At 38.3% G+C, this 23845-nt stretch overlaps 1 protein-coding gene across 1 annotated transcript in view; it reads left to right on the top strand.

Annotated features, from left to right (window-relative positions):
• The first annotated feature begins 3533 nt into the window (after positions 1–3533).
• The window catches only part of fndc4a (fibronectin type III domain containing 4a), a 21608-nt gene continuing 1296 nt past the window's right edge, over positions 3534–23845 (top strand). The window contains exons 1-5 of the mRNA XM_029462620.1: positions 3534–4157; positions 11202–11317; positions 12597–12801; positions 19729–19818; positions 22036–22169. Of these exons, the coding sequence (XP_029318480.1) occupies positions 4082–4157; positions 11202–11317; positions 12597–12801; positions 19729–19818; positions 22036–22169 (621 nt within the window). The 5' untranslated portion in view covers positions 3534–4081. The remainder of the gene's footprint in view (positions 4158–11201; positions 11318–12596; positions 12802–19728; positions 19819–22035; positions 22170–23845) is intronic.

Genomic DNA, 23845 nt, shown 5'->3' with positions numbered 1-23845 from the left:
TAATTACATTTATTCCAATGTAATAATTACATTTATTCCAATGTAATAATTACATTGATTTTAATTTAATAATTACATTTATTCTAGTGTAATAATTACATTGATTATAATTTAATAATTACATTTATTCTAGTGTAATAATCACATTTATTCTAATTTAATAATTTAATTTATTCTAATGTAATAATTACATGTTTCTAGTGTAATAATTACATTCATTATAATTGAATAATTACAAGTATTTTAGTGTAATAATTACATATACTCTGGTGTAATAATTACATGTATTCTAGTGTAATAATTACATTTAACATAATTTAATAATTATATTTATTCCAGTGCAAACAATTAAGACGAGTTAGTATTCAAGCCTCTTCTGGCCTCCACGTCAGATTCTACTTTGTATCATGCAAGTCTTTCCAGCGCTCTTCCCGAAACAAATTTCTCATTGCCGACCCTGCCTGCTTTGCCTGTTTTGGACCTGTCTGCCTCGCCTGTTTCCCGACCCTCAGCCCGGCCCCGATTTACCCCTTGCCTGCTACCTATTGGTTCGTCCTTGTGGATTATTATCATCCCGCTGTGGATCTGTTTACTCGCTCCTGACTACAAATAAAAGTAATTACCAATTATCCTTGGTTTCCTGTGTGCTGCACTTGGGTCCATCATCAACTTGTTGTGACACGTAGACATGTTTTCAAACACACAGGAGCACTATATCTTCTATGTAAAAATGTTTTAACAATATCTCCGATATATGATCGAAAGGGGTCTTTCCACTGTCTTAGAGGGAAATAAAAGCTAAATGTTTAAGGATTTAATAGTATAGTACATACAGTATAAAAATATCTGTTGATGCTGAAGTGATAGCAAACTGACACAGAGAGAAAACTCCACCTTTTCTACTTTTAAAGTACTAGACAGCAACAACATATACATCGACATGCTGTCGGCATACAGAAATGTCAATCTATAAAATACAACATTTATTGCAAACACAGGAAATCGACATCTGACTCTGAATGGAAATGTGTCACATTCGTTCTGTTATTCCGAGGAAAAACAGAACAAGCATAACCTTTCGTGCAAATGAGAGGTCAGCTCTTCCATTCCTTCGCCTGTGGACATAGTGTTCATAATATCTTGATTTTTTAGCACCACACTATTTCAATCAGTCTGTTGTAAATGCATTCTCAGTTGCAATACTCCAACACCTGCAGGGCTGTATGTGTTTCCAGGAGTGTCACACTGAAACAGTATCACACAGATCATCAGTCATAAATGGTGCTACTAAACTCCTATCATTATGGTGAGCTGGATATGTTTGCAAACAGCTTGAATTCATTAAGCAGAGCTCCATGTATCACAGAGATTGCACACAAAATGAATGAATATTCTCTCTCATGCAGTAGCAATAGGGGCTACTGGTGCAGTCAAGCAATTATGTTGAAAACAAACAACTCGATCCAAAATTAGAATGAAGCAAAATTGAAGTGTGGGATGTGTTGAGTGCTGCTGTGCAAAATCAAAAACCACAAGCCTGAGTGTTGCTTGTATTGTTCATTTCGGCTCCAATGTAAGCCGTTCATTGAATTCTTCATAGCACGCTTTGTTATTGTTCCAGTATGATTGAAGCTTCTTTCTTTTGAATGCTCCTATAAATCATTCCCAATGTAACTACCACTTTGATCAATTATTAAATATTTTCTTCTTCTTTACTTTTATCATCTTTTTTGGAGAATTTAAGCCGAGCTTAAACCCTGTGTAAACTCAACCTTTAATTTCCACTTAATTATACAGACTACAGCAGCTCTTGTATCTTACTGCTGCAGTTTGATTAAGGTGGACTCTGATGTAACTGTAAGTTATTCATTTCATAGTTACATTTATATTTTGATCAAGAAAAAAGTGAAGCAGAAAGATGTTCCCTCCATTCTTGCTCTTGATGTTCCTCAATGTGTGGATTAATGTGAGAAGTGATGGAGTTGAGCCTGAGAGGTTTGACAAAAACTTGCAACAAGTCAGCAATTTACTGTTATAACAGATTCATGTCCTCTGATACTTTTCGCTGGACATCCAACGAGACAAAATAGGGAAGTAAATTATCCTGCGAAGACTTTGCATAAATTCTGGCTCATGTTACCGCCTCAGATTGCAGATCTCATGCCACATCACTCCGTGGTATTTCTGCTTAATGTGAGATACAAAGGATGGCTAACATCTTACAGGACTTAAAAGAGGGTTTTTTTTAGGGGTGAAGAATATAAAACCTCAGCATACCACACTCAGCCAAGAACTCTCTCTCGTCTGATAATCATCACAATTTATTTGAAAGAATGTAGTTAGTAAATTATCACTCAAGTCATTCAAGTCTCACGTTGAGGAAATCATAATTTTCTTTTTAGGGTTATTTTGCAGTTATTGTGTAAAATGGCGTTTAAATATTTTTTTATGTATTACAGATTAGCTCAATAAATAACTGGAAGGAGAAAAAGAAAAGAAACAAAACAGTCTACTAATTTGAGCCTCATTCTCACAATTGAACATCTATAATAAACTTTACATCTTGGAAAAAAAGACAACACAGTGAGTGCAGACCACAATAACTCCACATGTCAGTGTCTCCTAATGAGTTAAATGCCAAAGAAATGTCATGCAGACAGCTGTCATGGTAACTCCAATATCTAATATCTGTCTTAAATGATTTTACAAAAAGCCTTCGTCTGCTCCGGCTCACACACTGAGCGCATAGAAACCATGGCAACACCTGAGAGAAGGGGGAAACAATATTTTAAACATTCTTTGCATGAACAAAATGTTTTGATTGGTTAATTTCACAGACAAAGATGTGGAAATAAACTTTTAAGCACTTCTGACTGTCTTCTGAGTTTATTTTTGCTCCTTTTATGGCAGTTATTAACTCATATGTGTATGTTGTGATTATATCCACCCCATCTTCTGAATCATAATTCGGCCCTATAAGTCTGCCACATGTTTGATGACTTCTTCATCATGTCATGAATAAAGACCGCAACAGCCTGTCAGATTCCCCTTACACAAGCAATCTGATGTGAAACGCTTATCCTATGGGGCAATGCACTCAGCTTGCAACACCATGATTCATCTCCCTGATAACATGATTTGTCTTTGGGGAGGCTGCACAGTGTATGAAGGGTGAAAAGCGACCTGCTGCGGTGTATACAGAACATATAACAGTAGGGAATGGCTGAATATAACACATCATGCTTATCACATTTCTTACCAGAAGTTTAGTGAATTAAGTACATTTTGTGTTTAATTGTATTTTCTGTCAGCCACAGTAAACATTCTGTCTCTCAGATGTCATTGAACACAACATGAAAACACTGTGTAATATCTACATTCTTCACCTTGCTGCAGTAAATATTAGCTTCTGGTGTTGCTAATGAAATATTAAAGCAGCTGTGTGAGTGGTGGCTGTAGCCCAGGTAGGTGTATAGTCGCTGCTGGCACGTGGAGCATTAATCATGGTATTCTGCGCGTGCATTTGAGCTGAAACGCTATAAGTTAAACGTGAGGGTCTCATGGCTTCTAAGCCGAAAAGGGACTGCAGGAATGACCAACCCCGCGCACGTGAATAAACAGCCGTAAGCACTGAACTGCAGAGCGCGAGGGCAGTCTGAAAACTTACGGCGTTGTCCATGGTGCTGAAACGCCACGCGAGTCTGCGAGGGGACTGACGAGCCTGTGAGCGTCATCTTTTCCAAGACCCGTTTCATACCTGAGCTCTCCATGAGCCCGGCGGGGATGATGGACGTCTACAGTTTCAGACAACACATTTGACACCAGGAAGAAGGACTTGTGGATTTTAACCCTAAATGAAGAATCCGCCTAAGCTTGGACAAAATGTTTCTGAAGACATCATTTGTCACGTACTTTCACTGGCTATCAATTTACTGACCAGCTGGAGCCCGATTCAGCCAGTGACCGTTCATTCATTCATCAACATGTTTTGAAAAGAAAATGAACTGATGTAATTAAGTTGCCCTTCAAGCATAGGAGATCTGCGATTTAATCTAAGAAGAGCAACTATTCCCGCAGAGACATGGCTCGCCTGCTTGTTTTGGTCAACTCCGTGGTCCTGTTGCTTTTTGGCAGCGACATGTTCTTGGTAGGAGCAAGTAAGTAAAAGCCTCTACAGCAGAGGAGTGGAATCAATTATTGTAACCCTATAAAATGTGCCATCATCCATGCTCAAAGTGTTATATAACCGCCACTGTGATTGTTAAGAGTATAAGGAGGCTTTTGTTGGATTTTAATCAGCAGCTGATTATGCACTTAATTCATTCATACATATCAAACAAGACCTTAAATATGTCTGTATGTTCAGGTCTACAGTCGCTCATCCAGTAACACCTGTTTAACCAGATACAGAATATATTGCAACAAGGGCTATTATACCTTTACTTTCTTTGAATAATTTACAAAATGTCTATTTTAAAATATCCTTTGCGTTTTACAATTACATTCACAAGTATCTAATGACCTTAAGAATAACCTTGGCAGTTTGCCCTCTTTATGCATCTAATAAGAAATGTAAGCCCGTTTACAGCATGAAACCTACCAATCATTTCCTAAAGAGAAAATCTGCACTTCAGCCACATCCAGCCTTTTCTCATTGTGTCTGCTCACTTTATCTCAATTCCGTTTGACTAAAGATATTACTGAACAATGTGAACAATGTGAACATGTGTAAAAGCTCTCATAGGTTACCAAAATATACAGAGGAATTACATTTTCTATAATAATATGCCATAGAAACACCAGGCGAACATGATAGACATCACTTGATTTGCTACAACTGTAGGTGGTCTCATTTATTAGTGTATATTAAACACCCAATATAATTATTTTTATAGCTCAGCTTCAGACTTAACAAATCGTTCCTATTTCTGGAGCAGCAATCTTCTCTATCTGCCTCTGCATGCATGCATCTACAGTACCTCTGTCTCTTTATCTACCTGTCTACCTCTATCACTTTCTCCCTCTCAAGGGAACTGAGTCTTACATGTGATACCGCCTTGAGAAAATCAGATTGGAAGTTTATCATTTTTCTGTGGGTGTCTGCCCGATACAGATATTCAGAGCTTTTGTCATGTTCTGCGCTGACATGTGAAAAGCAAAAGCATCTCTGATCTCAGTGCAGTTCTGCATGGGGCTGTCAAGAGCAGGAAAAGTCAGTGTTAAAATAACGAACCTGACACTTTGGCTGTTGCAATGAGCTTCAAAGTAGACGGAAATAAATGTTGAATTCATTACTGCCGGCTGCATGCATTCTTTGAGACTATGGGATTCACATTCAGAGGAAGCTCTAAATTAATTGTAAGCTTCTTTGGTTCATAGTGAGGTAGTCCATGAACATTTCAACAAAGCAGGAAAGTCTCCATTAGGTAATGCAATAAAAGCAATTTGCTTAAATGTTTTGAAAGCGAGACTTAAATGATGTAATGGTGGACGAGTATTTTTCAAAACATTCCATTCATCCATTTCAACGTGACTTTTGTCCCGCTAAAAATAAAGAATTAAAGTCAGCAATTAGCTTCCAATATTATAAGTCATTTAGAAAAAGATCCAGTATGATGTGATCTCCCCAAGTCAAACCCACACAAGGTGTTTAATTTCTCTCTTTCCAACCTGACAAAAAATACTAGAATGTGTGTAACAATATTTACATTCACACAGTCTGAAAACAAGCATGCTTGAAAATGAATCCCACTAACCACCAGAGCGCTAGGCCCTCTGCAAACGTGTATTATAATTTATTGGATTTATTTGGATGGCCAGGCTCACATCATTCTTCAAATTGGCAATTTGCTGTTCATAAACCTGGTGACGCATTCTTGACAAATAGACGTTCTGTATTAGAGTGAAATACCACAGAGTGCAGGCCAATGTTTGCTCATGTTGTCATAATTGTATCTGCTGTCACATGGCAGACATTTTACACATACACAGAACAAATACAGACTACAGTGTGTGGACAAAACAGGATTATATTCAATCCTAGATGTTTTATTAGTATTAGGGGCTCACACTTGTTGGTGTCTTTTTTAGCCATATGTAGAACCGGTAAACAAAGAGCCGAAGCCAATAAAATGAATGCTAAAAACTCTGTAAACAACTTGTTTATAAATGTGCTCCTGCATCCTGCCTCCACAGATTTGGAATCCTAAAGTAATGTTAGCTTTCGGATGGAAAGCCTCTGGGTTTGGCCAGTGATTACATTAACCTTAGACTGGCACCTGGTCCCATCTGGTCCCACTGACGTCTCACAGTCTCTGAGTCAGTGAGAAAGAAGACAGAGTGTACCTAAAGGGAGACACAGTACAGTAAGTGCCTTTACTGTGGAGAGGCTCTGAAACGTAGAATAAAACATCGGACTCAGCCTCGCCTGGCTGGACAAGTCCTTCCATCTGTATCCATCTAAATAGCTACTTCAAACTGTTGTTGCTGCACTAGATAGATACTGGTGAAGTAAAGATTTAATCAAAGACCACGTTAAGTCACTGCTGCCTCCCACATGGCATTACATGTGATTAGGATCTCAGAAGGGAATGGAGTTTGTCGGTGAAGCAAGAAAAAAAAAAGGTCTTCAAAAGTAATATGGGGGCAGACAATGCTGCCGCTGTGATAAAACCAGCACGACATTGCTTAAGAGCTTCACTACCAGGCAATTTGCAACACTGAGGCCTGCAAGCAGCTGTGCAACAACCTTCTGCCGTGCAGAGGAGACAATATGACTTCTCACGACTGGGTTTGAAACACATCCAGATGAAGCCGTTTGAAAATTCAAGGCACATGTTATGAGTTATTCCCTTTATTTATAGGATGTCAGCGAATATATTATCTCTCCTGGGGCTTACGCATTATAAGTATTAGAAATAGATTACATTACAAGCAGGCCTTCAAACTGTCACTAGTTTGGAGGTAATTGAAATTGAAATATGATCCACAATATAGTGAACAACCTCAGTAAACCTGATTCTGCTATCATAAATAAAAAAAATTCATAAAATGACCAAGTCTGCTTTGCATCCAAATGCAGCATCTATTCATCAATATGGATGAGATTTAAGAGTCTTTAAACAAAAACTTCAATTGGAGCTCCATGGGTGCAAATGTGTATTTGCTCATGAGTGCTATCATTCAATAACCCACATCAGATGCAAAAAGCAAACAAAAAAGGCCATATGTATATATATTACTGTTTGCACTGGCTCTGCTCTCAACCTTAATGCTTTTCTCCAGGCGACATCAAACTATAAGCAAAATGGAAATGACATGTCACCTGTCAAATTATGTTCCTGGTGAATCAGACAGGAGATTTTCCAATTTTCTACTTAAATCTAATTCCTTCTGTTAAATCAATGTGTCATGGTTATCCAAGGTGGTCTGCGATCAGAAGCGGCACAGGCATTGGGATAAATCAAAAATGTTATTATTTGACAATTTCAATCTCTTCTGTTGTGCTGTGTTGTACAGTATAGGCAATCAATAAACTAACTATGCATTAATCAGGACAAATTGCACAATTGTGCTTCGCTAGCAAATATAGAGGTCAAAATATGAGATACCTGCTCTAGCAAACCAAACTGGGCTCCTTTCCACGTGGCTCGTCGGCCATTCACAGATCCAGCAGCACTTTCGCTATCTCTCTGTGCGCGCTCCGGTTAGATGCGGAGTAGCTAATGTGCTGGGCTGTGGCTATACGCTATGATTCATGCTGGCAGTGCGCCCACATCCCAAGAGGGGCTTACCATTTGTTTGCACTGACACACGGCACGCCCGCTGTGACCTATCGCTGTTTGATCTCAGATCTTATATAACGCATTGCGTGGAGAGGGGCTTACTCAGGAAACGTGACAACAAATATTGAAATATCCACAATGACACTTATTTTTTGCACAAGGGAACGTCAAACAAAAACGAGAGGGGAACATGGGGAAGAGAATTGGATTATTGGATTAACATCAATACAAATATTCAATCTGCTAATAATCATCTGCTTATGGGCCAAACGTGATTACATTTTTTGATGAATGTTTTTCTAATTCATCAAGAGCATCGACAATATGAAATGAATTAATACAACAATGTTGTTTTTCATTGGCTTCATAATGTATATCTTCCAATTTACAGTGCAGAAAGTCACCTTACCCAGGTTCTCCAAATCGAAAATAAACTTGTTTCTTTCTTAACCGCCTGCAATGGCAACAGCATCACATAGGGAGTCGTCACTTACTGTATACATTAGTGATGATTCATGGCCTGCTCCAACTGACCTGTCACCAGCTTCATCACCAGTAAACGAGCCGCAGACAATGCATCATGGTTACTGGCTGCTATAGTTGCACATGCGTGGCTGTCTTTAACCCTCATTACCTAAAGGACAAGGAGAAATGAGTGTGTCCTGTTTTACGCCATACAACACGTGCTCACGGTAATCTAAGCTTCACAGTGTTTCCCTGTAAACTAGTCCGATTTTATCCAAAACAAACGAATACCCTTGTTATTTTGGTGGCGATGCAGTTTCCACAATATGTTGTGTCGATTAGCTTTGCTCCAATCAGTGTCCCAGCATGTTCTGATGTAAGTTTACTGATAATAGATTGAATTATAAGATCATTAGCATGATCATCAAATGTTCATGGCACAACAATGAGCAGATATTTAGAAACAAGGACACAGGAGCCATTACTGCAATATATATGTATGACTCACTCACCCGCAGCTCTCCAAAGATCAAGGACAATATATTCGTTATATGACTTGCACTCCCTCTTAACCTTCTGTACATGTATCTTAACACATAAGTACCTGCTTCCATATATAATATTCTCATTAAATGGACAAAATGAGACAGACGCAACCTCTTAACCTCTTGATACCAACAGTCAAAGCCCTCTATTCTCCCCGCTCTCTCTACAGTTGGAACTCTACAGCTCTCTACCACAGGCTAAGCATTAGCCTGGCCTCTTGTTCATCTCATTCGCTCCCCTCCACAAACCAATCTCTGAGCCTGTCATGAGCCTGAGGAACTGAGTGTCGTGCCTATGTTTGACCTTGACCCCCCCCCCCCCTCCGCTGTTCATAATTCCACAAGGACTGAAGCAGGGAGACTGATAGCCTCGCCTGATCCGAGGGTCTTGAGATCTGCTTCAATGTCACCTTTTGCACCGACCACAGAGGCCATCATTGATTGTCTCTGAGATAAAAACGGACAGTGCAAGAAGCGAAAGCGAGAGAGAGAGGGAGAGATAAAAGGGGAGAATTTGGGAGATAAGAGGAGAGGGGTGTGAGAGGGACCGAGCTAGAAAACAGCAAATCATTTGAAATAGCTCCCAATTTCATCATTTTGTGTTTCATCTCTCTCTCTCTCTCTCTCAAGTGCACTTTTTGGATGACATATTGACCTTGTAAAGCACATGCCTTTGCCTGTCATCTCACGATAACTGTGTTATGGGTTATTACGCCCGTGCTCCGTGAGTTAATAACAGCGTTTGAAATTCAAATTGACTGTACTGTCATTTAACACTCCCTTTGTAATGAACTGCAACAGAAAGCTGCGTATAAGAATCTTAATAATGGTACTTAAAGAGCAGCTGTGATACTGTAATTACATCTCATTAGGAAAAGTGTTTAAGTACGTGGCAAGTATTGTCTTCTCCGATGCCATCACCATTAGAAACTATTCTTTTTGTCATTATTTTTCACATAGCTGACAGCTCAAGACATTTCCAGTCACTTGACCCTTTCAACATTGCTTCAGTTTCTCTCTGCGACAACACACAAAGTCCATTAGACCCACATTAATGACAAAAGCCCCGAGGACGGCCTCCAGGTCCCCATCTGCGTGGCCAATCCCATTTTATCTATCCATCTGACCCGAGCAATTGCTTGGAGACTGTGAAGCTGTACGAGGCCCTCTATTAGATCTGTCGCCCTCCGTTCCTCCTGCCTTTTGCTTCTCAGGCTGTTGTCCCGCTTTGCAATCAACGTTTCCACCGGCAACCACATGATGATAGATGGCTGCAAAGTGACAGGGTGAAGAAAAGTAACCCTGTCCGAGAGAAGTGGACATGAAATGGACACCGTGATTACTTTGGTCAGGTTAATGGATAAGGCAAAATGTGAAGAAAATGTGAAGAATTTATACATATCTGGGACTTTTACTAATTCTGGAGGTTCACTATGAAATGCAAGCATGCAGGGAATTTAAACAGCTGGTAACTAGATTACTTAACTAAGGTTCGATCAGAGGAGCTGATTCAGTAATGTGTCGTTATCAGTGGCCTCACTGGGACCGCCTTTGAAAACAGTTGCATTCATGACAGTAGGTCTTGTATGTGCCTGGGGACTCCAAACCAACATCCCTGTTTAGACCAGAGAGTTGGTGTCTAGTCTAGTCCGGTGCTTGAGCGGCTGTGGCTCAAGAGGTAGAGTTAATAGGAAGATCAGCAAATCCCCGGCTCCTGCAGTCCGCATGCCGCAAGTGTCCATGGCAAGATACTGAATCTCAAATAGCTCCCGAAGGCAAAGTCATCCGTGTGTGTGAATGAGCATTAGATTAGATCCTTAAGAGCAGTTTTGCACCTTGTATGGCCTCTACCATCAGTGTGTGTGTGTGTGTGTGTGTGTGTGTGTGTGTGTGTGTGGCCGGAAGACTAGGAAGGCGTTAGATACAGTAAATGTCTCTTTACCATTTGACCACATGAGAACCAACTGTATGTGTCATCCAACATGATGACACATACAGCCTGGTGTCCCATAGTTTTTGTGTCTCATTTGTTATCATTATGAAATTGTTGTATTTTATAAGTTGCAAAAAGCAACAACAAAAAAAGCAGCAACAGTACATTGCCATTATATACCGGCCGCCCTGCTATCTAAATTTCCCTCGGGATTAATAAAGTATCTATCTATCTACATATTGGCATTGGCCGTTTAAAAACCCATATCGGACGACCACTAATTTCCTGATTCCTCATTCATCCACAAACCGTGGGGAGTTTTGAGAGTTCACTTTTCATTTGAAACAAACACCTGTTGTGAGTGAAGAGTGCCAACAAATGCTTGAGCCTTTTCCAGGTGCAGTGTGGACACATATGGCATGGATAATTAAATATCTAGTGGATTAACAGAACCCTTTATTTCCTTACCTTCAGACCGGCCACCAGCTCCTGTCAATGTGTCCGTCATGCACTTGCGGGCCGACTCGGCCACTGTGTACTGGGAGGTTCCAGAGGGAGATATAATAATCGGCTTCTCGGTCTCGCAACAGGTAAGTAAGTACACTTGTAATGTGAATCTGGGAAACTATGGAAAGGTTTGCAGAAAACCATGAAAAAGATAAAATTGCATTAGTTTTAGTTTTGGATTTATCCATTTGTGGTTTGGCATTGAGCTTTGGTTTTTGTCGTGTTGATATTTTGTTGGCACACCACGCAGTCAGTTTGAAGAAGTGCACCTGGAATCCATTATCTAACCTGTCGCAGTTCGTGCCAGCCTGTGGAACACGTTGGGATAAAATGGGTATGAGTGACTGAAGACATATTTTTCGGACATTTAAATGATAAAATATTCACTGACTGAAGTCCATAGAGGAGATTTTATATCAAACACCTCAATACAAATCATGAGTTTGTCCAGCATACTGTGTAAGTAGTCGCACATATGCACAAGCTGAATAAAGATGTGTTTTCGTCTGGATGTATATTCTTGGGATCCCCTTAAATAAAACTTGCCACGCTTGATTTGTCAAGAGACAACAAGGGGTGCAGCCGACTTTGTGAAGCTGCCAAACTGCATTTCTTCGGCTAAAAAGATTTCAAAGGCTTAAAATAGGAAAACCTAACCATCCTAACCCTGCATGACTGAATGCCATATGTTGCTGAAATCATGTTTATGCAACTCGAGACATCATGCAGCCATTTATTAACTTTGCTATTCACTCAGTGTAACTAATGGGGCTGTACACGACACCCGGCTATTCATCATGTTATGAAGCTGAATTTAAACACATTTGGTAATTGCCTTTAATAATTACAATATTCATTGTATACAGGAATAAAAAGTCAAGCAGGGCAATAAAACACAGACATCTGGCCCAAAGCCACTCCAAGTTGCAGATGAGCTGGAGAGCACAGTGAGAAGACAGCTCTGCGTGCAATAATTCTCACAGCTTTGGGTCTTAATTGCTTCAAAAATATTCTGAGAGGTCAAAGACAAAGTCTGAGACTTAGTTTAGCCACAAGCTTTCAGACTATTGACTCAGCAACTTTTTAATTAGTCAAGACTCCATATGGCGAAGCTAAAGTCCCAACTGTTAATATAATAAAGTACTCAGCATGTCGTTCTCCAGCAACTTGAATATTTTCCGGTTGGTCTCACATTATCATGACCCCATATAAAAGGTACATGATTGTTTTTAGTGTCTTCGTTAGGGACACATTTGCAGGGCTGTGTGGTCACCTTGATCACCTCACTGACCACTGTGTTGATTATTGTATCTCGATAGATAGACCCACTCTGTTGTTCTCCGTCTCTCTTCCAATCCCTAGAGGCAGGACGGACACATGCAGCGATTCATTCGGGAAGTCAACACCACCAGCCGCTCGTGTGTCCTTTGGGATTTGGAGGAGGAGACAGACTACATCATCCAGGTGCAGTCAATCGGCCTCTATGGGGAGAGCCAAGCCAGCAAGAAGGTCCATTTTCGCACCCTCAAGAAGACGGACCTCTTCCCCTCCAACAGCTCCAATCAAGGTAAGCTCCTCTGAGATAAAGTTGTTAATAAGTGCCAATAACAAAGGTTTCTGTCTGTGTTCAAGGACAATAATAGAGCACGATTCAAAGACTAGGGGGCTCATATTTTTCTCGTATTGTTTTAGTTCAGAGGCTCTCCTCAATTCCACAAGATGCTATAAAGTTTGACAAAATAAAGTATGATTGAATAGGTCACAAAGGGTCACAGTGTTTCATCTCACTCTGTTATACAACATAATGCTTTGCTTTTAATTCCACAGTACATAGTACAGCCACAGGCCTTTTCCCCGTGGCACACACAGGAGTAACCCATTACTGATGCTTCTCCTGCTGTTGCACTGAAGCCTCTTCTGGCTGTTGAATGCTTTAAAACACCATGACATTGAAAATGAGGTACAGTAAAGGTTAGTGCCCACATAAGTGCCAGTAACCTTAAGCCTCCTCTCACAGCGTCTCTCTGAGGAGGCTCTATGCAGGTTTATTTTCTCCAAGAGAACAATTCATTATTGACCGACTGCTCAAGCATGGCTGCAGGCAAGCTCCTCTGAATTTATGCAACTCTATATAACTCCGGGTGCCTAATCAGGATTCTGACACACACTCTGAAGCACTTTGGATACAGTTTCTGGGTTCATAGGCTGGAGAAAATATGAACACCATGACAAATAGTGAATAGGTTGAGTAGCTCTCAATTTCTTAGGGAACAGATCAGTAAAAAGTGAGAAAAAGCTATTTGCTTTTTTATAATCAGTTGGGATGAGTCTTCATACTTCAGACTATTTTTAGCTTGTGTTATCTTATGGTGTGGTTGAGGTTGTGAATATAGGAAGTGCTGATGCAACTGAATCCTAGACATTTCTCTTCAGCTGACGCAGGATTGGTACCATAAATTAAGCTGGCAAGATCGGCGAAAGAGAAAGAAACTAATTCAGACTCAAGTTCAACACAAGAGCCAATATATATTATTTACATATATATATATATATATATATATATTATATATATACATATATATAATATGTAAATAATATATATATGTATATATATATAATATATAAATAATATATATATATATATATATATATATATAATATGTAAATTATATATATATATATATATATATATATATATATATATATATACATTATTATATATATATATATATTTATATATATAAATATATTATTTATATATTATATATTAATATATAATATGTGATTATATTTTAAGTTAAAAGCAATGGATTTTTAACCATCAATATCTGAATAAGGTGTTGAACATGAAAAAACTTCTGGCCAGTGCTTTACTACTTTCAAATAAATATTCACTGTGCAACATTAATCAGTATTTGTTGCACAGTGACCCTCCAGTCATCCAAGTGGGTCAGAAAAACAGCCCACTCAGTGGATGAGTTTCGTTTGTGGGAGTTTGTTTTTGTAAATGTAGAAGCCAACGGTGTCTGCTTTCCATAAATCTAAAAATCTGACTTCTCATGCTCCAGTTTCAAAGACCAATCACATCAAGTTTCTTGATGTGACTCTTGTCAAGTTTATGACTCGGCTTCTCCTTTCATGTTTGGCTCTGTGTCGTTGTATATTTTCACTCTGATATTGTATGGAAATGTATTGTGGGATCTGAAGTCCTGGGAACAATCCACACATAGAAGCTGCAACTCACGATAATCTGTAGCTCTTATTTTATTTTTAACCCAGTTTCAGATCCTGTACTGAAGTAAATGTAGTAATACCATAATGTAGAAATACTTAAGTACCAAAGGCAAAAGTACTTATTATGCAGAATGGCTCATTTCAGAATAATGTATTTTATATTATTGGACTATAATTAATTATTTTGTTTGTCACTTTAAGGTTGCAGCTGGTAAAGGTCGAGCACATTTTACCTACCTTTTATACTGCTGGATACTTTAATCTATAATAATAAATTAATATTTTTTAGGTGATTATATTTCATTTTAATAATCTACATCTGCAAAGTAATAACAAGCTAAAGCTGTCAGATAAATGTAGTGGACTAAAAAGTATAATATTTTCCTCTGAGATGTAGTGAAGTAGTAGTATAAAGTAGTAGAAAATGGAAATACTCAAGAGAATTACAAGTATCTGTAATTTTCCAGTACTGGAAATGACACAACTGGTGCAACCAGAAAAACATGCAGCATTAAAGTGATGTAAGTACACTACAACAACATCATCAACACATAACAAAAGATACTTCAGAGATACAACCTGATGCTACTTATCCTACAATGTTCAGTATATCTACATTAGTTAAGCTAATACTCACATGTAACGACTCCACTAAGTACAACCTGATTCAGGTGAGTTGACTAAACTAAGATAAATGTTTCATGCTTTATCTGTGTTTTTAAATCCTGTATAAACTGATACAAAGATAAAGAACTAGCAATGGTACACCTGGAAAGAAATTTCTATTTCATACACATTTGACCAATTCTACAACAAGCAGAATACATATACTTTTGTTAATACACTTACACAAATGAAATTCTCCTACATACTCCTTGTAGACACCTCTTTCAGCCACACATTAAATCAAAACCCCATGAAATTAAATTCCGTTGTTTTTTGAACATTAAACTTTTCTCTTCTCAAGCTTTTGAGCTCTCTGTAAGGATGTTTACAATGTTTCCTCCTAAAATAGCATCATATGTCCTTAATGCACCTTATTAAAGTGACATTTTTTTATTCTGGCTCTTGCTGGCTCTGGCTTTTTAAGGAGCAATGGCTCCTTAAAAAGCCTTTTTTAATCTAGTTGGCTCCAGCTTCACACACCCAAGTGCCTCCTATTGAAACTAAATTGATTTGTGGCATATTCCAAGCATTCCCAAGAGCCAGAGCTATGGTACCCATGAATCAATAATGCTTTTATTTTTTTCCCCAGCCAATCTATTTGATAAATTTATTACATATTAGAGTATATACCGTTGAATGTACACCTGGCCTGAGCCAGATTCAGAATCAATCTATTTTGTATAAAGCATTTCCCAGCAAGATATACGGCTCTTGTTGCTGGAGAATTTGAATTTAAATAGGCTACTGTGGATTTATTTGTTAGCAAGATCAATATGTCTTTCCAAAATCTATTTCAATTTTATTATTTTCATAGAAAGCTTTTAATCAGAGTAAATATGTGTGTGCTTTGCCTCACCCTAGAAGGGCAGGCATGTTGTGTTTAGAGGAGCAGGAGCCTTTTTAAGATACACTTTTGATGTTCATTAGTATTTCTTTAATGTAAGCAATGACTATGTATTTACATTTGCAAAGTAAACATTTTTAAAGAACCACATTTTTTTTTTATTTCACTGAGATATAATTCCAGCATAATGGAGGGACTTTTTTTAAACACAAGGGATTTACAATGTACAATTCATTATACTATATATGATTCTGTTTTGCTTATATAGACAGAGATCTGTGATAAAAGTGAGGAAATGAACATGCATGTATTCATTGAACCATGATGCCACAGTCAACACGGAAAATCTCCAATTACGTTATATAAATCATTCTCAAACAAAAGACATCAATCTGCTGCGATTGTTACCTCCTGCTACTGCGCTGTCAAACTGTTTCACACAGGAGAACAAAAAGAAAGAAAGAAAGAATATTTTCAAAGGATGGATGCCTTGAGCAGTCAAATCTAACTAGGTAGGCAGTCCCCTTAAGGCCCTGTCACACATGTCCGTATGGCAGAAACGTATGCTGGCGTATATGACAATTTGTCAGAGTCCAAATACGTCTTTTCATCAGATCGGAAAAGTGAACATATACAGATACGCATGTCTAACCTATTGATAGAGTATCACTTACTAATACAAAATGTATCAGACAAATGCCCAACAAACTTATACACAAATATGGCGTATACAAAATATCGGCAACACGCTGGTTTATGTAGATATAAGGTAATGTATAAGTAGTATTTGTTAAGAGCACACGGTGTTACTCTGGGGTGCGTTGTTGAACGCTGATGTTTCGAGCATGTTCAAAATTACCGGACGTACCCGACGTGTGCTTCATAAGATATGCAGACGCTACGTTAGACATACGTGAATACTTACCTACGTAAATATAGTACGTGAATATTTACCTACGTAAATATAGTACGTGAATATTTACCTACGTAAATATAGTACGTGAATACTTACCTACGTAAATATAGTACGTGAATACTTACCTACGTAAATATAGTACGTGAATACTTACCTACGTAAATATAGTACGTGAATACTTACCTACGTAAATATAGTACGTGAATATTTGCCTACGTAAATATAGTACGTGAATACTTGCCTACGTAAATATAGTACGTGAATACTTACCTACGTAAATATAGTACGTGAATACTTACCTACGTAAATATAGTACGGGAATACTTACCTACGTTAATATAGTACGTGAATATTTACCTACGTAAATATAGTACGTGAATACTTACCTACGTAAATATAGTACGTGAATACTTACCTACGTAAATATAGTACGTGAATACTTACCTACGTAAATATAGTACGTGAATACTTACCTACGTAAATATAGTACGTGAATACTTACCTACGTAAATATAGTACGTGAATACTTACCTACGTAAATATAGTACGTGAATATTTGCCTACGTAAATATAGTACGTGAATACTTGCCTACGTAAATATAGTACGTGAATACTTACCTACGTAAATATAGTACGTGAATACTTACCTACGTAAATATAGTACGGGAATACTTACCTACGTTAATATAGTACGTGAATATTTACCTACGTAAATATAGTACGTGAATACTTACCTACGTAAATATAGTACGTGAATACTTACCTACGTAAATATAGTACGTGAATACTTACCTACGTAAATATAGTACGTGAATATTTGCCTACGTAAATATAGTACGTGAATACTTACCTACGTAAATATAGTACGTGAATACTTGCCTACGTAAATATAGTACGTGAATACTTACCTACGTAAATATAGTACGTGAATACTTACCTACGTAAATATAGTACGGGAATATTTACCTACGTAAATATAGTACGTGAATACTTACCTACGTAAATATAGTACGTGAATACCTACGTAAATCTGATCCATCGGTTTACTGGGGCACTGATGTTAACGTAAATGTGTACGGCTGTCGTCCGTGTAACGTTACGTTACTGGGTGGTGATGGCAACTTCCAAACACAACACCAGATGGTTGTGAGTTCAATACGAGAGGAACCCAGAGGAACAAGTGGTATTACACACAGGACAGAGCGGAACCAGTCAGTTAGACTGCTAATTTCAGTAGATATCTCTGCAACACAACACATAGACGTCTTTGACACAAGGTCAACACTGTTACTGGTACTTCACATTGATAATGTTTAAGTTTAAATTCTGGCATATCTTACACATTGAACCTTTAACTGATAGTAACCATTTTCAATCTTTAATTCACATTTTATATATATCTATGTTAATACTCAACTGTGCTCAGCTGTAGTTTAACTCAACATGTTTAAGGCAGTTGAGAAACCTTAATTTATTTAACACCTACAAATCAAAATTGCTCAGTTTCTAGGAGACATATTGCAAGAATAAATCCTATGATGCATCATTGTGACACCAGTACAGCCCCCCTGGAGTGTTGTTACACGGTTTACGGACACAGTTCACAGTCACAAACAACATTGTGGGGTTTTGGATGAGCAGATGGAAGGTCAACTAATCATCTCAACACAAACCCTTTAGTATAACAGCATATCTGAGTGTGGCGGTGCCACAACATGAAACATGTATGATACAGCAGCAGGGCATGTTATTCAGGTCATCTGGGAATTCTATTTATTCATTCTGTGGTATAAACCTATTGCATCAAATATACACATACTGTACATCAGCCTGCTACAGTCTGCATGTACCAAAGCACTTCAAATGTAGTAGGGTCATTAGAGTGAATACTAGAATACAGTAAACAAGAGCAAGAAGTTCAGTTGCAAAGTTTTACAGAGTGCAGAAGATTAAATGAAATACTGAAAGAGCCTTCTACCAGTAGTTTCTCTATATATAACTCTACTTTTCATATATGCAGATCCAGTTTATTATTCAGTGGGTTGGGTTCAGACAGAAGTGAAATAATTTATGTAAAACAGAAGTACATGAGGAAGGCTAAATGGCCACAATTATGAAAATAAGAAAAACAGCATATTTTTCCTTTAATACATACAAATCACAAGCATTTTTATGTGATTAGTTGTAGTTTAGTTTTTCTACTGTGATGTAGTCCTTCCCTCTCTCCACTCACATTCCCATGCACACTAATATACCAGCATGTGCATACTACGAAGATTTAAAAAACACATGGCAATAATTGACCCCACTCTGTAGCAGCCATTATGCCAAGAAAGCTGACAGTCAGGCATTCGGGGCCAGTTTCTTGGCGACTTGATGCACTAAAAGAGGCAATTGGGAAGAGTGGTGCTCTGGAATAGTTCCATCCATGCGGGTTAAGAGATAGTTTAGAGAGTGGAAAAAGGCCGATAGTCAATCCACTTAAAGGAGGATTAATGCTACAGGATTGATTTGCGGTGATGCCCACCACATTTTGTTACTACTACAGTTTTTGTTAAATGGCATAACAGCCATGAGAGATAAAGGGAGTGTTCACTTTTGTCAGAATTTGGGTTTAATGTCTTATCAGGAAATCCAGTAAACAAGCTCTTTAACTAATACTACCTTTGTGAACGTTAACGTTAATGTCTTCTTGTTCTGTGTTTTCTTGTTTGCGATATTGTCTATTGGACTGTCCAATGTATTTCAAGTGAAGTACAAAATGTTCAGTATTCAGTACTTAGTGTATAGGAGTGTGTGTTGACTACAAATGTCCTGTCTGTGCTTTATATTAGATGACCCCACTGTGCAGGGCCTGGACAAGTCCCGGCATCTACAAACAGGAGAGATGATCATAATTGTGGTGGTCTTGGTAATGTGGGCAGGTAGGTTTGCAGACTGTGTGTGTGTGTGTGTGAGTGTGTGTGTGTGTGTGTGTGTGTGTTGTTAATAATGATGATGATTCAGTCTTAGGAGAAGGAAATCAAAGTGAAAGAAGAGGAAAAACACTAAGGTATGATAAAGAACAATAAATGTATGTTTGAGACCTTCATGTTTATAGAGAGACCCCAACTAACTGAACTAACATTAGCTTAGAATACATGACCCATTCAGATTGAAGAGTTTTGCCATGAAAATAGTTCAGCGGTTAAGTATATAGTTAAATATATAATATTCCCCCAAAATGTTATTTTAGGAAATAACAGCTTGAGGCGCTGCAATGACTTCCTGTTTACGTAAGTGATTTCTTTGACTGGACCTAGCCAATAATTTACACATTGCTAAAGTTTTTACTGTACTAGCTAAGTGATAATGGTACCACTTAATTTAGTAAATCACTAGTTTAATATATTATAAGTAATATAACATACAGTGTCTTTAATAAGCTACTAGCCCTTTGTGCTGTCACAGTAACACATGTTTCAATGTGTCATCTATCTATTTTATGAGAGTTACTAATAGCTTTATTGGAGATTCAATATGGTGTCTAATATCTATAAATCCAATGTATAGCACAAGATGTCGATGGTGAAATTAAATAAGCTAAAAATAATTGGATTTTTTCCAATGTGTTAGCCTCAATGATGTAGAGTAATGCTGCACACCTGACCGAGGTTTCACACTGTAAAGTATCTTGTACATCAATACATTGACACAATAATCAGTCCACAATCGTTCAGAACGAGACCTAAAGGATCCCTATTGAGTGGAACTCAAAGTCCAAACCAAGTACAGCAGAGTTAATCTGTCTGAAAAATGGATTTGTCATCTCTGAACATCCCGTCCCTTTTAGACTTTTTTGCTACAGCGATGTCAAACCAACATCACGCTTTCCTGCATCAAAGCTCTCCATCCAAGTATGAGTTTCTACTCCTTTGAGGATGTGTGCAGATTAATGAAGTGTTAAGGCACAATGAGAAGTGGCATATCTGACAGGCTGCCAGGAGTGAGGTTTCCCACCCCTGAGCTTCAGAGTGAGATGTTAAATAATACTAATGAGAGAAACCAAAGTGACACAGAGGCTGTGAAGAGTGGGAGCGAACGGATACACACACGTCATGTGGCACATTCATAATGGACTGCTCATTTGCAGCCGGTCCAGTTTATAGGCCATATTTCCTGCATTTTATGAGGCAAAAAACCCCTTCAAGTGTTACAATCTGCAAAAGATAGTTGTTTACTTCTGCATTTATTCATATATTTCTTGTTCTCACTAAATTTATTTGATCTTTTTCTTTTTTTATCTCTGTTACTTTCCGCTGCTTGGTCTAGGTCTAACAAAAATACATTTAATTATAAGGTAATTAATACGATGCAATCTCATCTGCTGTATTGTGTAACGTTTCCGTGTAGCGGGAGGGCTGTTGGATGAAAAAGTGCTTTGAATGTTGTAAAAACATCCTCAAATTTGCAGAGCACCTGACATTTTACTGAAATCTCGAGGGAAGTGTCACACTGAAACGACATTTACATCAACTGCAATGTAAAGTTTTTAAAAGCAGACAAATCACTTCTCAAATTACACAAATGCTGCTGCAATTTAACCACGAAACAAACCATTAATGTAGAAATGCCTCCAATGATTGTCTCTCTGCTACAAAGAGACAATGATATGTAGCTGCAATATTGCACAGCACCTACATGATGCATGAATAATCATTTGTTATTAAAAATGAATTACAACTACGCCTGTATTTCCTACAGCTACAGTAGTTGTCATTACCAGAACTTGATATCAGATTCTGAATAGTTAATGATAGCTCTCTCATAGATATTCATAGCCTCAGTGAAGCAAGGAAGTTAATTGTAAGCAATACAGCACTTATCCAAACTGGAGGCAGAACTGTATCTGGCATATTGCACATTGTTGCAAAGCGAAGTCAGAGCCTTCACACTCCCAGGGGAGCAGAATTCTATTTTCCACAAGGCCTTTCAGCGTGCTCAGTTAGAGGAAGTGGTGACATGCCTGGGAGTGACAGTCGCCCGCATCGCGACTGAATTCCTGTGTGTGTGTGTGTGTGTGTGTGTGTGTGTGTGTGTGTGTGTGTGTGTGTGTGTGTGTGTGTGTGTGTGTATGTGCCCAGTCTCTCACCTCCTGGCAGCTGTCATTGCCCTGTTCTGCCGGCAGTATGACATCATCAAGGACAACGACTCCAGCAACAGTAAGGAGAAGGCCAAGCCGTCGTCAGAGAGGAGCACGCCGGAGCACCACAGCGGAGGGCTGCTGAGGAGCAATGTGAGAGTGACTCCTCTGAATACACATAAAGGCTCTTTCACACGGCTCTTTTCTCTCGCTGCGTTACAATGAGCCAACGTGCAACAATACCACGACCCTGAAACTAAAGGGAATTCAGCCATCGTTATTCTTAATATTTTTCACATTATCTTTTCCTACTGAGACAAGTCAAAATGTCTTAGTTCTGTTCCCCGTTGTGCAGTTTGTAATTATATAACAAATAACAATTTCCTCCAGTGAATAATGACATTAACGTAATCTAATTTCTTTGCATTTTTGAGCACTTCACATCCGCAAACTTATCAACATTATTACTACAGTTTTGTTGGATGCATCTGCCACTGCTGTGCAGGCCGGAAAACAAAGAGCTCCAGTATGTCATTATGAATGATGGATTTATTGGGAGATGATACTTGATCAATAACTAAAATGTTGCCCAGTGATGGTGTACGTAGCAGGTCCACGTATACTTAATGCTGACCGACCAGAACTTTCTCTCTCCTGCTGTACTCGTCCACACATTCTCATATAAAATAGATTAACAGCAAGCAGCTGTTTCCATGATTAAAATTCCAGACATCAATTGACATTTTATTTGATTAGCGAAGGCAATTTGCAATGTGGAAGCATGTGGAGAATACTTAATCATGTTTAATCAGAAAATAGGTTTTCCTTTAAACAAATCGTATTTCAATACAAGGACAATAAATGGTTACTGTAATCACTGGGAGAAAAAAAAAGCTTAATTTTTAACACATTTTATTTACAGTGACATAAATCTGACCGTGCTATTATAAATGCTTACCACTCATACAGTGAACTGTTGAAACTTTACTTTAGTTTAATGCTCACATTTGCCTTTTCTGCACAAAGACAGCCCTGTTGCTGGAACACATCTCCACCATATTATTCGTTAACCGTGACCTTACACACTGTATGCCAATTCATTGTATCCTTTTCATAGGAGGTCTCTTGTACTGTTGTAAATCTGATGTCTAGAATGCAATACAATAAGATTACACTGGGGGAAAAAATATATATCTCGCGTTCAAAAAAGTACCTAATGGTATCTTTCCTGCAGATATAATCACAGGAATCTCCAAGGATCCATTCCTCAACCGCAGTCTCTACAAATAACATACAAGTAGCATGTCTGTTATGGAAAATATATGTTGCATATTCTATAACTGTACAGAGTTGGTTTAAGATTGAAACTCTGGGATTCTCAGTGGGAAATTAAAGAACAGTTAGGTCCATCTCTTGAAAAGGCTTTGAGTGTGTCTTTAAACAGATAGCGGTGGACAGATGTATGCAGTCACAGCTCAGTAGTGAGGCCATGTCTGGTCGATAGTCGAGGTCATGTGCATCGTGGGTGTTGACCTCTGGGTGAGATTTAAAGTAGCGACATATTGAGTTTAAATTTAAATAAACTGAGGGGCAATCGTTGTAGGATTTGTTGTGTTAGCTTATCTCTCCTTCCAGTCCTCATTAGGTGGTCGGATGTTATGTAAGATGTCCTTCAGAGAAGTTCTGATGAGGACTTCAGAAACCTTTTTTAGTATCAATCAATAGTGTTGGTGGTTCAGCAAAAGTCTTCAAGGTGTTTCATCTCACCGATGGCTAGTGAAAGAGTGACGATCGGGGAAACATTTCAGACAATTTGATTGGAAAAATCT

The sequence above is a fragment of the Cottoperca gobio genome, chromosome 24 (assembly GCF_900634415.1).
Source record: "Cottoperca gobio chromosome 24, fCotGob3.1, whole genome shotgun sequence".
NCBI lineage: Eukaryota > Metazoa > Chordata > Actinopteri > Perciformes > Bovichtidae > Cottoperca > Cottoperca gobio.
Note: the sequence above shows the minus strand (reverse complement) of the source record. Positions and strands in the feature narration are given on the sequence as shown.